General features: G+C 41.3%; 1 protein-coding gene across 2 annotated transcripts in view; it reads right to left on the minus strand.

The window, feature by feature from the left end:
* The window catches only part of LOC120716387 (voltage-dependent T-type calcium channel subunit alpha-1I-like), a 296,557-nt gene that overhangs the window by 211,541 nt on the left and 68,827 nt on the right, over positions 1–16,189 (minus strand). For both annotated transcript variants that reach the window (XM_040003917.1, XM_040003916.1), the window contains exon 2: positions 15,395–15,839. In XM_040003917.1, coding sequence (XP_039859851.1) covers positions 15,395–15,825 — 431 coding nt within the window. In that variant the 5' untranslated portion in view covers positions 15,826–15,839. The remainder of the gene's footprint in view (positions 1–15,394; positions 15,840–16,189) is intronic.

A 16,189-nucleotide genomic window follows, 5' to 3' on the forward strand; every position in this document is an offset into this window, starting at 1 on the left:
AACAAATGACAGGGAATTAATTCAAATGTTGCAGTAAATTGATACGAACAAGTTTAAACACTGCAGATTAGTTGTATATTGGTCCTTGGATAACACTGTTTTGATAAAACTTCAAGATGCTTCACTTAATTGGTATGATTTATTGCCAAATCAGGCGCAGGGTTGATTCAGGTATATCTTAAATGATTTATCCTGTTCCCTGCACTGTCCTTGTCTACCCAAGGTTTCTGAGCTCCTACCCAATGAAGGCTACACGCTGATATTCTAACGCCTGTGAGACTGAAGAAAACTAGCTTGAAAATATCAGCAAAAGGTATTGAATCAACTCCTAATTACCAAGCAGGTACAATTCAGTGATGCTATCTTATCTCTTAACATTTTTTTAATATGTCTGTATTTGCAACAGATTTATAACTGTCCAGTGCGTTGTAATGATTCTAATTTTCATCTGTATCATTACTAATTTGAGCCCGCCATCTTTCTATATATCCGTCACAGACAAGGAGTCCAGTGTTCTCTCACCAAAATCCTGTAACCATGAAGGCATTCATTTGAGATACATTTTCTACTTTGCCACCCTCTGTAACAAAGTTACCCTTTGTATTAATTTATGCTCAAAGAACAGTGGTAATGTAGAGTGCAGTTCATCAAACAACCAAACTGACATCTCAGTATACCCATCCCAGTGGCATGCACTGTAAAAACCAAAGGGCTGCCATCACAGTTACAGTAATGATCGAAATGCTAAACTTAGTGCCATTAATTTAAAGTCAATTAGACAGTGTGAAAAAGCTTCTGCTCAGGGTTACCAATTTCAAATGAATTTTATATCTCTCTGTCTCTCTCTGGCCCACTCCCACATTTTATCCTCTACTCACACCACTGAGAATCAAGTTCATTAAACTAAAGAATACTTTTGCTCTGTTCTTTGGCCCTTTAGACATTTCATTAAGCCATCTCATTTGTCCATGTCATTGCCAGTGCTGGCTCGCACTAAGTTATACTTATGTAACAGTATGGTTAACTATGAAAAGGTTAACCATTCAATGGATTGTAGCTTCTGCCAAAGCACAAACTGTCTTGTGAATGAAAGGAGATCTGCCAGAGCTGAAAGATGGTGCATATATATATATATATATATATATATATACACACACACACGTGTATATGTATATATACATATACACGTGTGTGTGTGTGTGTGTCTATATATATGTGTATATATTTAAATATATATATATTAGGGGTGCAACGATACTTGTATCGATATTGAACCGTTCGATACAGTGCTTTCGAACAATACAAAATTTTTAATTTATTTTATCAACTTTCCTTCTGAGGGCAGACCACAGCAACCTCCCTGAACAGGGTCCAGTAACCATCACAGTGGCAGACATCAAAGAAAGGTTTTCCAGTATGAAGAGTTGGACAGCACCAGGCCTACTGGCTACTGGCTGAAGAAGCTGACTGCACTCCACGAGCATCTGACAGCACAAATAAATGAATGAATGGGGGATAAATAAGCAAGAAACAAAGAAGTGATATATAATGTGTGTAAGTCTGATGAGATGAAATGGGTGCGAGTATGGAGGAGCGCATTTTTTAGTCTGTGGACAGCATCAGCAATGTTGTGTCTAAGAAACTGAAAACAACAGCGAGAGAAGGAGAAAAAGTGGAGGAAGAGTAGCATTTAAAAGCTCAGTGGGAAATCAAAAAGCAGCAAAGGTGAGACAAATAATCTAACTATATGAAATATGAACTACTTCCACCAAATGCAAAGACATTTAAAGACTGATTAAATACATAAAAAAGGTAAAAGATTCAAGGCGATGGAGGGAGTTGGAGAAAGCAGGAAAAGACAGACCCTTGCATGCAGCGTTAGCACCAGTTTGACAGGTAGGTACAGTGACATTAGCATAGTGATTAACAGAGACATTAGCATAATAATTAATACTGGCATTAGCATAAGAGCTGTGGCTGTGAGAGCAAGGGGGAGAGCCAAAGAGACACATGGTAAGACAGCAAGTGAAAGAGAGAGGAAAAAAAATAATGTGGGGCACCACAAGAAAAAGCAGTAATTATGTAGAAGAAACAGCAGGGATAAAGAAAGATAATGATGTTGTTGTTGTTTTCTTTTAAATGATCACAATGTTAAATTATCACAACCGTGGGCAGCTTCAGCACTGTTATCCCAATGGTTTTTTAAAAACAAGTGTAGCGTGTCCCAAACAGGAAGAATATGAGTCATTTTTGTTCCCTCTGACAAGACAGTCTCCAGCTCTACTGTTTGCTTTGGTTAGAAAGACACTAAAAGAAGCTGCTCCCTTCTTCACAAGGGGTCACCACACCAAGAAGCTCCATGTGTTTGATTTGGGAGGTCTTGTTTGTCCTCACACAACCCCAAAGAGACCTGGACGGTATGGGCGATCACACCTCAACCACTTAAGTAGACTGAACTAGGTCCTGATGTTGTTGTTGTTAGTGTGTGTGACTGCGAGCTGGAAAGCTGCAGCCGATTGTAGAACAGCAACCGTGATAATAAAGATGCTAAAAAGCATGAAACCGTGGACGGCTCGGCCGTGGAGTTATTACGGGGGGGTTGTATTCCACTTTACTGTTAAGATGTAAATATAGAAAAAAGTAGAAATGTCTGGCACAAGTTTGTATGTATTAAGGTGAATGAAGAAAAAGGGAGAAAGTGGAAGATAAATTAGATCGAATGCACATATTCACTAGCATCGATGATTTGGTATCATTTGGGGGGACTGTGGCTCAGGGGATTGGGAAGCTCATCTGTAACCGGAAGGTTGCCGGTTTGATCCCCCTGCTCTCTCTGTCCTGATCGTTGTGTCCTACTGGTGCTGGCCAGAGGGGCCGATGGCATGATATGGCAGCCTCGCCTCTGTCAGTCTGCCCCAGGGCAGCTGTGGCTACAACTGTAGCTGCCTCCACCAGTGTGTGAATGTGAGAGTGAATGAATAGTGGAACTGTAAAGCGCTTTGGGTGCCTAGAAAAGCGCCATATAAATGCAATCCATTATTATTTGGTCTTACTTAGGCACAATTGATCCAGCTTAATATGGCTGACTTTAAAAACATTTTAAGGCCATATAACTAATGTAAACGCTAACACAAAATACATTAGAAAAGTTGAACAAAAGAAGAACAAAATTCAATATTTCACACTATATAAATAAAAGCTGTTAAATAGCTCAAACCCAAACGAGGAGTCCCCACTCATCTATCTTGAAAGTAAACGTCTGAGACAAAAATGATTCCCTCTTCTTTCAGATGAAACTGTCATTACCACCAACTGGACTTAATCAACTCTGCGGAAAGGAAAACGTGATGCTGTTGAGCTGTTAGCTGAAATGTTTTGGAACAGGACTGGTTATATAATTCCTCTTAATGGAGCTCTAATGCTCACTGATACAGGCTTTTATATTGGATTATATTTTGCTGTCTCCTGCAAAAAACAAAATCCTTTATGTTGATGGCCATCCCATTGGTATAGTGGTTAAAAGGCTTGAGAATTTTGGTGAATTTGCAGGCTCTATAATTGAAATTGCCTTGAAGAGGTCTATCCACGACCTTAATGTTAGATACTTGCAAATGTTGATGTGATCCTTACAAGGCTGCTCTGTTAGGAGTACAGAATGGCCTTGTTCCTTCTCTCTTAAAGGTTAGCATTGGTAAACAGCATTCTCAATGACTCAGCCAGGCTTCAGTTTTAATACAAGATATGAAAAAAAGAAACTCCCACAGTTTAGAAAAAAAGAGCTCATGGCTGAATAATAGTTAAAATCTTCCCTGACTAATAACGTGTTCATGCAGGTCAATCAATAATAAATATGCTATGTAGTTTTGGGCAAAACTGTTGTTTCCTCAGCATAAGTTTAATTTCCATGTGAGGCATGTAATTCCCGAGTGTTTCAAGAAAATATAACACTACTAATGTTACTACCATCTCCAGGTTACTTGCTGGGGATTGGACCTAATGTAAATGAAATGCAAGAGCAGGTTAATTGTGCGGCTGAGGTTATGAAATAGAGTAAAAGTATACAATTTCCAAAACCTCAAACATCAACCTTGACACTATGTTGGCTATTAACTCTTAGTGGCTGTTTACTATAACTGAAGCCTAATCAAGACTTTACAGCAACCATTACAAGTAAGGTGGCTGACTTCCAAGCATCACACAACCTGATTGGTTAATATAACTGCTTCACAAACACTGGAAATGTCAAAAGAAAGAAATAAAGCAATGCCATTGCTAGACCTGTATTAGCTTAGTTAAGACTTAAGTGGAGAAGCCCAGAGAAGCATGTGCCTTCCTTAAAACCTCAGTGTATTAACTAACTAAATAATGAAGTAGGCTCTTATCTCAGCAAACCGCCCAAAGTCAAAAGCAAAGTATGTGGATGATATGCAGTTTTATACCAAGAGGTGCAAAGCAAAACTTATCTCATGTTGCCATGCCAGGCCTCGTCCAGTTTGTTAAGAGAATCTCATTAAATTAAAGAAATGTACGAATTATTTAATAAATTCTCAAAAGGCTTTGGAGGTCTACATAAAATAAAAAGTGTTACATACAGTAAAACACTACAGTCCTTTAATGGAACAGTGTATAGCTAACTCCTTTATAAACAATGAGAAACTGTGAGCCTGTGGAGTCAGTGTTTTATACTAGAGATGGCACGATACCACTTTTTTATGTCCGATACCGATATCATAAATTTGGATATCTGCCGATACCGATATGAATCCGATATAGAGTGTTTTTTAATCAATAAAACTGTTTTTTAATATATTGCTGCTTTTTGTATAAGTTCATACTCAAGTTACAATAAAACAAACACTAAAGCTATTCCGTTATACCTGTATGCAAAAAATACACTGCACCCAAAATATTTCATAGTTCAGCAACACTGATTAATCTAATAAACTTAAACCTGCTCCATCCTCCCTATTCTGGTATTTTAAAGAGTACTTAGCAGAAATATTAAGCAACCTAACTAATAGGGTTGCAAACTCCCAGCAAAAATAGGGAACCACCCCCACCTCATGATGCTTAATCGACGTAATCAACTTTAATTTGATGCACAGAAATAAATTATTCTTCAAGAATAATTAAATAGATTCAACATCTTTCTTCAACAGAACTGCAGACTGCACAGATGGAAAAAGTACTATAGCTTACTAGGCTTATTAGACTTAACAGTTACTATATACAGTAATGGACTTCTATACATTTTTCATCAGATTAAAACTTTGGGTGTAAGATTCGGATAATTATTTGTTAAAAGCTCGACATTTTAAATGAGAATAAGAAAGAAAAGTATGTCTTTGTGCCCCCCTTTTCCCTGTTCATGCCCTATCAGCCCCCCTGGCTAAACTTTGCTAGATCCGCCCCTGCACAGTTACCAGCCGTCAGCTACGTAGAAAAAGATCCTCAAGTACAAAGTAATATTAAATAAATTCTAACAACAGCTTATCAAGCTTAAACATGCCGCTGGTTTCCTCTTTCTGGCGCGAAGTGGGAGATAAACAAACAAGAGAGATGGACTCGCGACAGAAAAGCCGATCAGCTGATCATTGATCAGTTTCACGATTGAAGTAGCAGCAGGAGAGGGAGGGAGAGAGAAGAGGCAGTCGCTCCATATATCGCTTGTTAAGCTTAACGCGGGAATGCTTTACAAACATTCAGAGATGGACTTACACACTTGCTTTACTTCTCTCGGGGATAACTTTGTCGGAGATGAAATGCCGGGTTGGTAGCGAAGCTCCAAATGCTGAACCAGACCACCGACAGGTCTCGCACGCCACAGCCGCTCTATCACGTGACGCATACTGCTCCCACGTGCTAACGTTCTGAGGTGAGTTACGGCGTGTCGCAAGTTTTGTGAGGTGCTTTTTTTGATATTTAATGGATCGGATTACATTTTTTATTTCTCTCCAATATCCAATCCAGTAATTTAGGTCAGTATCGGACCGATACCGATACGTAATATGGGATCGGTCCATCTCTATTTTATACATTTATCACTTAAACCAAAATATGTTTTATCAGTGGATTTTGCTGGAGGGAGCACACAGGTTGGCAAAATACTCTACCAAGCATTATTCAGCAAAAATATACCATTAAATTATCATTAAAAGCCACACCTGCAGCCACTGCCAGGGAATTAACTTGGCAATTACAGTACACTGATTTAGTTGAGCAGACAATCTTGTACAAAATAGTCCAGTTTAGCTGCATTAATCCAGTAATTATTCAGTCACCCAAAGGATAATTCACAGCTATCCCAGAACGGTCAATTTGCATTAAATTTAGCTGAAACTCATGTCTACACAGAAGGCACAGGACAAAGCCGGCGTGAGAGAATATCCACTACACAAGCTGATACAGCCCTGCTTATTAATTAAAATGTAGTTATCTTAATGTATGCATGCCATACTTAAAACTTCTATAATTCTAGTGCCTATTACTGCAGCTACATATGCCTTATCACGTGATCATTGAAACTCACTAGGAGCCAATGTATGTAAGTCAGACCAGTCAAACAGGTAAGCAAGATGTCAAACAGAGGCCTTTTTTCCCCCTCCTCGCGCATACTCAGTATTGTTGTGTGCGTGTCTGTGTGTGTGTGTGTATAAATCTGTAACTTCTATGAATTGTGTAAAAGCGTGTGCGCATCTGCAGTGATGCCAGTGGCAAAGAGGGCCACATGTGTTGGTCCAGAGGAGATTGAAAACGAATTGGAAACTATTAATCTGACCGTCCCCTCCTTTCAGAGTTGGTTTGGAGCAGAATATATATTGAGTCCGCACGCTCTGTTTCTCTTCATGCAGCCTGCTTTGCTCTTCTCTCTGCCTTTCTCAAAGTATGTCCTTTTTAAGTATGTCCTTCCTCTTTTCCAGTTCGGCAACATGAACTTACATGTAGGTAACATTGTCCAACTCTTTGAAATTATCTCAGTCATTCGCTCTTCTGATGCTGCTCTGATTATTCCCTCTCTGTGTGAATAAACCTGATAGTTCTCTGCCTGAGAGCCGGTTAACACAAACATTCACTGCTCTCCACTCAGCTGTATTCCCACTTTGAGCCCAGCATCAGTGAAATCACACAGATGTGGATACAATGGCAGTGCTCCCCGATGGATACAGCTTTGTTGTAAAACGTAGGAAAGAGAAACCACGGAGCGTGACATGTTTCATTTCTTATGAAACTCTGCAGTCTATTCGGCATGGAAAATGTACAATTTAGCAACAAATAGCAATTTCACAGGATAGTAAGACTGCTGGCAGCACCTCACTTTGAATATGTTATACAGTGTGGAACAAGAAAAGTTCCAGCTGAAGTATTTTGTCCTCGTTCTTTGGTTCTGTAAAAATGAGTTTTCATTCCAACCACCACTTCCAGCATAATACAGCAGGGCTGAATAGCTTTGGGTAGTAATATCTTTAAAAATCAGTCAAAGCATGACTTTGTTGTAACCAAGTGAATAACTGCATAAAAATGTGTCTGAAAGAGTCAGTTGGGTCTTTTTTCCTCTTACAACAGTTTCATTATTACTGCTCTTCCTTCAGTCAGATCATCCAGTGAGCAGATTTCAATGTTTTATTAATGAATCAAATAATCCCCTTCAGTGCTCAAAGGTTTGGTAACAGTGCAGATAACCCACAACCAAGTCGAAATTTCTACACTGTCTTTCTCTAAGTGAAATTTGTGTGACTTTATGTATATTAACTTAATTTAGTCTTGACATGTATTGTCTTTAAAGAAATCAGGATTACCTGTCTATTAGTTCTGACATACTTTCAGCATAGAACAAACCAGTATTTTTTTATACCCATTATTAGCTGATGTAAAACAGGAGAACTGAAGCCAAGCTGAGTGCAGCGAGAGCAGCAAAACTAGCAGTTTCCACATTAAAAAGAGTCACTTCAGTTCAAAAATATCCAAACAAAAAGGTTTTTAGGCCACTGAAAAGCATTATTTAGTGATATTCTTTGATTATTCCACTATCAAGGAAGGTTGCTGTAGCTACATTGTGCAGCATCTTAATTTTATGAGCTGACTTAGCAAAGTGGGCCTCTATCAGAAGTTTACTTCTGTGTAAATGCATCTGAAGATTTGACTGTTTCTCTACCTCTATTTTATAGGTTCAGACCTGAGTTATCAGTTCTAGTTTCTTGGTAAAGTCTGAGTTAGTGTTTTCACTAGTCTTTAGTTTCCAGAGTTCTCCTTAGGCCATTATGTCTCCGTGCTGTTCTTTGTTTTTGTCGTGTCTAGTTTTCGAACTCTCTGAGTTCTTAGTTTCAGTTATTGGGTTTGGAGTTTTTTATTCTGTTTTTGCTCCATGAGTTCCAGCACTAAAGCTGTTTTTGAGTTGACCTATTGTCTCCGGAGTTCTGCATATTGGGTCCTAACCTGCCTGCCACATAGCGTATTATGACACAGACAAGTATCTTATGCCAGAGTAGAGCACAGTTACATCAGTGGTTTAAACGTGTGTGAACTTAAAATGTCATGGGCATACAAAACACAACAGAAATGTTGGTAGATATTTATATTCTTTACAGTATGAATGTATAATGCAGTTTTCTTCATGAATAAGAAAAACTGCATCAAAATTTTAAACCAAATTGGCAGTTTATTGGTTATAAGAATGCAAAATGGATGCATTGTTAAGCACAATAATCAATAAATCCTGTTTGCATAAAAGCTGTTTTGTCTGTTATTTCACTTTTTGTTGGAGCAGTGCTAATTTAGCTAATGATGTGGGGTTTTGTGTTGTTTTTGTCTGTCCTCATTGAAATACTAATAACACTAATTTCATTTTTATTCAGCAATATTCACTTTCTGTACAACTGCTCTTTAAAAAAATTCTGTCAGGCTCTTTTACCCTTTTATCTTTCTTTCCTCACAAGGGCAAATGGATATTTTGGGTTTGCATTACCACAGACAGAGAAAAAGACCCCGGCAGTCATACTAAAACGAGCCAGTGAGTAACACAAAAGCCTACTAGCTACAGTAAAAAACAAAAAAAGTGATGTGCAAATGAAAGACAAGAGGTAAGCGGGAAAAAAGCATGTCCAACAGCAATTTGGAATAAGTGTAGAGCGACAAAATTTTGATCTGTCTATTACAGCTTATTGCCCGAGGCATTCCTCTTTAATGTTGACTTCTAACTATCCCACTATGCTGCACTGACAGACCCCCTCTACCTCAGCAATATGATTTGACAATGAAAACTACAAATGACTAAATGTCTAGAAGGGAAAGGGTGAAGAAGAGTGAGTGAGACAGAGAGGGAATTAGAACGAAGGGGAGCTGAGCCAGCAGTCAGCACAGAACTCCTTAAGCCCAGATAACACAAATTCCTTCTTTCCTCCTGACTCTGGGCCGATTTCTTTCTCTTCAGACCTCTTTTCAAACCACACTTCCATTCTTTCCTGCTACTAGCTATTCAGCTTGAACTCTTCTTTCAAGTTGCTCTTCTTGATTTTGTTGCAGAGGTCTTAGATTTTCCTCACAGGTCATTGCAGTTTGCTCGACTGCAGAATTAACTTTTCAGTTCTCACCCATTTCAGCAGAGTTACACGGACTCATCCTCCCCTTCTCAACTGATAGTGCTCAGAAAGTCAACAGAGAAAGGAGCTCAAAAATAAAACAAAAGCAGGCTGCACATCTAAATAATCTAATAAGTCATAATATGTAATATTGAAAACAGCTTTTTGTGCTTAAATGTTAATTTGTGTTTTAATTAAATTTAAATTAACAACATGCCACTGCAGTTATGGAAAACTAAACTAATTAATAAACAAAACAAAAAAGCAATAACTGGAATTTTGAAAACAATTATCAAGAATGTTAATTCATCGCCCGGATTAACAAGATCTGTATCAGGTGTTGAGGAACCAGGACACCCTGATGAGAAGTGGGCTACTGGAACAAGACAGCATCGGTCAGCAAGAGACGAAAACAGGGCGCTGTCCGAATGCTACAAGTAACCCCAGCAGAAGAGGTTACATGAGTGGGATGAGGGACCTATGGGATCTTCGATACCCGGCATCCTGATTGGTGGCAAAACAACTACCAGCTTAGTGTCCCAACGTTCAGAAGAAGAAACTGCTCTCATGGCTAGAGGTTGACGAGGTACAACATAAGTGCTACGGCAAGGGGGAGCCAGGATGACAGGTCAGGGGGGAGATATCATCACCCCCACCTGAGATTGGGTACCAAGTCCCAAGTGCGATGGAAGGATCACTGACTGCGAGAGGAACTGACTCTGATGGCAGCACAGGAACATGCTCTAAGTACAAGATCCATAGAGGCTGGGGTCTATTATACCAGGCAAGACCCCAGGTGCAGGCTGTGTAAAGATGACCCTGGGACAATCCAGCACATAACAGCAGGGTGTAAGGTGCAGGGCATACATGGAACCAGGTGGCCGGCATAGTGTACAGAAACATCTGTGCAGAATATGGCCTGGAAGTCCTGAGGTCAAAATGGGAGACGAATGACTGAGTTAAGATCTTGTGGGACTTCCACATATAGACGGACAAAATGGTGGTGGCTAACCAACCAGACACAGCGGTAGTGGACAAACAGAAGAAGACGGACATAGTGATAGATGTAGCGATACCAAATGACAACAACAGCAGAAAGAAGGAACACGAGCATATGAGAGCATGAGGGTGGGAATGGATGTTTGTATATGTGTGTGCCTGTATGTCTGTGTCTATATGTCAAGTTGGGTATCAGACGCCACCTCTCTGGGGACATCTCAGGCCCTCCAAGGTTTGGAGGACTATCTCCCCCCCACCACCACTTCCCTGCCAGTGGCGGACTCCCTCAGACATCGGTGCGTTGGTGGTTCTTTGTGTCCGGGGATGGGCGTCCAGGTACACACCGGCTCACTCCTTGGCGGCCGCTTATCGGGGCCTGGAGCCTGGGGCTCGCTCGGGCCACTTCGGAGGTGGGGTGCCCCCGGCCTCTCGGCCTGGGGCTCGGTCACTCAGGCGCAGCTGGCTGCCGGCGGAGCTCACGGGCGCGTCACTGCAACTCCCCCTGGCTTCTGCTCCGCGGCTGCTGAGTGAACCCTCATCTGGGACTCTCCTCAGCTCTTTCTGGGACAGTGGCGCGGCTGCCCCTCTGTTGGTCTTCCTTGGTCTCTTGTGTTCTGAGGGCCTCTGGATGTCTGGAGTTTTGATCTCCTCCATACCTGCTTCATGCCCTGGAGGACGGGGCTGTGGCCCCCCCACACCCTCTAGCAGATCATTACATGAAGGAACCTTTTGAAAAAACAAGCGCGTCCATGCTCACAGGTGTACACACGGGTGATCACACCCACAAACTACACCCTTTTTGGCTCCTACCTCAAAGCACACTGTGTTCTGTTGATCTTATGTGCTGCACAATAATGTTTAATATTTAGTATTTACTGTCATATTCCCATATATCATTATGATGCTGTTTATTCTATTACTCTTGTTCTCTTCTGCTTGTTTTCTTTTTTCTTTCTCAACAGGTGATCCAGGTGATCGATATATGCTTCTTTTTTTTTTTTTTTTTTTTTTTTTTTGCTGCCCATTCTGTTGGTTTTTGTCTTTTGCCCTTCTCCCCCGTCCCTCTTCTCAGCTGTTTCTCTTTCCCTCTTTCTTTCTCCCCTTCTTTCCTCCAGTCAAGTCTGTCCCGTATTCAGCAAGTGAAAATAAAATAAACAATAAAAAGGTGAATCAAATGGACCATTACGGCAAGGCTGGGATGGTCAATTAAAAAAAGAAAAAAAAAAAAGAAAAAAAAAGAAAAGAAAGAAGGAACACGAGAAGCTGGAGAAATACCAAGGGCTCAGAGAAGAGCTCGAGAGGATGTTGAGGGTGAAGGTAACGGTGGTCCTAGTGGTAATCGGAGCACGGTGCAGTGACTCCCAAGCCATGTGAGTGGCTACAGCAGATCCCAGGAACAACATCTGAGATCTCTGTCCAGAAGAGCGCAGTCCTGGGAAAAGTCCTAGTTAAGCTACTGCGCAGGACCCTCAAGCTCCCAGGCCTCTCGTAGAGGACCCGAGCTTGAAGGAAAAAGACTGCCCACTGGGACGAGAGGTGATTTTTTATGATTTTATGATTTTTCATGCACCATGTTCATTTCAGGGGAGCAACACGACACGTGCACACCAAACATCAAGTTAAAAATCAAATCAAAGAACTAGTGAATGCTTTTGTCCTGTTTTGTTAAATAATATTATCTCTTTTATTTTGCAGCATATAATTTAAATGCTAAAGATCTGACAGTTCATTTTATCCTAATTAATTTTCTGAAGTAGCTGAAGCTCAATGATGTTTAAGACTTCAGTCAAAATACATTACAACGCACGTTTAATCAGCATTCCTTAACTACAGCTTTAGCAAAAGAATTAGAAGCTGTGCATTCCTGTGTAAAAGGTCTCACAGTACAGTTTTTTAAATTGTTTATTAAACACTGTGTTTCCTGAAGATGTCACCGATCTTTGAGTTTTACTGTTAGCCTCATTGGAATATAGTCATTAATGCAGCGTGAAAACTGAAGTTGTCAGAACTTCTGTCTGAATGTGTAAACCTCAGTAAAGTCATGGACGACAGTCAAAAGTTAAGAAATATTAAAAAACGTGTTTTTCACAGGGCCGTTCGTTGGTTTGTTGTTATTGTGTTTGTCAGAGGAGTCTAGAAAACAGCCTTGTGCTGAGATCTGATTCTACAGTTTCTCATATATATTTTATGCGTAATCACTTTTTTCTTCTAGTACTGGCCGTCTGTCTCTGTATGAGATGACAGCTTAGTCTAGTGGAGAAAATTATCATCAGTTCACTTGTGAAATTTACAAAGTAACACAGAAGATAAGACTGGAAAAGCTGTAAGATGGAGACACTGAAAGCCGGAGCAAGAAAAGACCAAAGACGTGCAAGAAGTCTTTTTTTCCCTCTCTGACTTCTCTTTCAAGACATTTTGTTTGGACGATGTTTCTTTTAGACCAGAGTGAATGGTTGCCTATTAAGCAACTACCCTGTTATGTTTAGTTTTAATCTCAGAACCAGCAAGAAACTAATGTGGTGTCTTCTTAATGGGAAGTGAGGACATCTCTTTCAGTTTTACTCTTTGCCGTTGATCTGGAGGATCCCCCCCACCCCCCACCCCACCTTCTTCTTTCCACTGATAAAAACAATGTAGAAATGAAGCTATAAATAATAGTGCACAGACACACACCCAAACTCCAGCTACCATATTCTCTGCTTCTTCATCATACTTCTTTTTACCATCAGCCTTTATGTTTTTTCCATCAGTCTGCATTTCCTTTCATTTTGTCTCTTTCTCACTGCCTCCCACATTTCATTTGTTATTCCATCTCTGCCATTTCCCCATGTTTTCCCCTCCTGTCTTCACTTCACTAACTTCCACCCAGTCAGTCATATCCTAGTTTCCCTGCATTATCACATCTTAGACTCAGAGGTGTTTCTAAAGATATCTAAACTCTGGGAAGTTTGTTTGAACGTCACACATCATCAGGCTGCTAGTGTTGCTCTTAATAAACTCGATAAGCAGCCTCTCATGAACCCGGGGGCTGCTAGCATATTGCACTGGTTCTGCTGTAATGTAGCACAGCTGACATTTGGTATACAGCAGAAGAGCTATTATTTTAGAGTGATGAGATACTCCAACAATATACAAAATACAAAGATGCCTGACCTGGATCCAAGATTTAAAGTATGTCATAAATAGGGATGGGTACCGGTATCGGTTCTGACATAAACGGTAGTAACCAGACCGAAAAGCAGCGCACATTTCGGTGCTTTATTTCGGTGCTTTTTTTTCCTGAGATGTCGTACACTTTGGATTCTAGCCAATCATTTTACCTTTCCGAGGATAGTAGGCGGGCCCAGGTACGTACGTTCTTTTAGAGCAGAGCTACAGATTAAAAACGCCCAAGGCGAAGTGGTCAAAGTCTGGCTGTACTTCACAGCAAAAGATGCAAACTCAGCAGCCTGCAACAAGTGCTTTAAGCTGATACTGTGATACTGTGCAAAGGAGGTAAATGGCCTGCATTTGTATAGCGCTTTTCTAGTCCATAGGACCCCAAAGCGCTTTACACTACATTCAGTCATTCACCCATTCACACACACATTCACACACTGGCGATAGCAAGCTACATTGTAGCCACAGCTGCCCTTGGGCGCACTGACAGAGGCGAGGCTGCCGGACACAGGCGCCACCGGGCCCTCTGACCACCACCAGTAGGCAAACATGGGGTTAGTATCTTGCCCAAGGATATTTGGCATGCAGCCAGGATGCAGCCTGGGATGGAACCACTGACCTTCTGATTAGTGGCTGACCTGCTCTGCCACCTGAGCTACAGGTAACACCTCGAATCTGATGAAACACCTGGGGGCGCATAGCGCTTTTTTAAAAATGCACCGTATTTGATAGCTTACTGCGAGACCTCACATCGAGCACATCTACTGCGGGTGGGTTGCCTGTTATCAGACCCGGACCTAGCAACATCCCCCAAAAACCTGAAGAGGAGAGTCCTGGCCCCTAGTCCTGCCAGTGTAGCAGAAATGATGATGATGGCAGCAGCAGCCGTTCTTCTCTGCGTGAGTAGCTTAATGTTGTTCGTGTGTAATTTACGTTGAGTAGGCTAACCACGTTATTACATTAATGCATGTAAGGTGAACTAGCAAACACCGTCGTAGTTACATGGGGCTGTCTTCTTGTTTGATGGCAGATACTCCCTTCACCCTGGCAAAAAAGGCTAAAATGACCAAAGAAAAAGTGGAAAACAGCTAAACATGAGAGGTTTTTGGACAAAGTTTGTGTTCTTCATTCTTTAAGCACCGGTTCGAGCACCGTTTAAGCACCGGCACCGTTTCAAAAGTACCGGTTTGGTAATGGTATCGGATAAAACCTAAACGATACCCATCCCTAGTCATAAATTAGACCAATGCAAGCATGGAGCAGGTGGCCTGTTGCTGCTGAATAAAGGTAAAGACATATTTATTGTCTTTATTCCTCGTGACTTTTTTGAGTTGATATTTCCTGTATTTTCAGGGCATTTTCTTCTGGCAATGAACCATGGCGAAATAGAGGAAACAGAAAATGTTACTGGACTATTTTCCATCTGAATCCTTCTACAAAAGCATCGAACTTTGCTCTCAGCTCTCGCCTCACACGGGAGGCAGAAATTCAGCTTGGAACAGGGGATGTTTTGAACTAATCAGATGGCCAAAAGCCAAAAGCCTGCGTTTAAACTCTGAGAGATGGAAGGATAACTGATGATGGATTAAGTTATGAAAAGGCAACACACAGTGGGAATAATCCACAGTATCGTGATTCACAGCAGGTAAGTAAAAGGATATGGGCTGGAGACCATGCGGATGCACCAGCTGCGGGGAAAGGTTGTCTGCTTGAGGCAGAAGAAGACCACAGGTACCAGCTCAGGGTAGGGCACCACTAACACACTGGTGTCACTGCTGCCATCATCATCGTCGTCATCCTCGTCATCGTCATTTTCTTTATCCCCGTTATGCTCAACCACTTCCTCCTCTTCTTCCTTCTCGATCCTCTCCTCTTGAATAATCCCTGCCTCTTCTATGGTCTCCTCCTTCTCCTCCTTTTTCTTGGGATATGGGCGGCAGTGTGGGGAGGGCCTGCGGGGAGACGAGGTGGCGACAGCATCATCGTTGTCGGCCCGGGCTATGGCGGTCGTCACTCTGGAGCTGGTCGGTGCAGATGGTGTTGCTGTTGTCGATTTTGCAACGCCGGGGCCCTCCTCCTCCTCGCTCGTCATGGCCACCTTACGGTCTTAAAAGAGAGAAAGAGAACAGGAAAGGAGAAATTTAATTTCATAAATCACTCAGGGGGTTAGAAACAAGCAGCCAACAGAGAAAATGAATAGTTTGCTATGGTTGAAGGTTGTAAAATTATAGTATGAGATTGGAGAAACTAAAGCGTGTTGGTAGGAATTAAGCACAAATTGTCAAGGACTGTAGCCTGTGAGGACAAATCTGAAAAGTCTCAGTTAGTTTTCTTAGATAGAGACGGGTCTATCTGGGGTTTAGTGACCTTTGGTGACCTGAAACAAAAAATGTGTAATTTTATTTCTTCTGAAATGCTCTTGTGTTTTCTGTTGTTGTCATTACTTCAGTAACAGA

Source organism: Simochromis diagramma, unplaced genomic scaffold (genome assembly GCF_900408965.1).
Source record: "Simochromis diagramma unplaced genomic scaffold, fSimDia1.1 OVJJ01000325.1, whole genome shotgun sequence".
NCBI lineage: Eukaryota > Metazoa > Chordata > Actinopteri > Cichliformes > Cichlidae > Simochromis > Simochromis diagramma.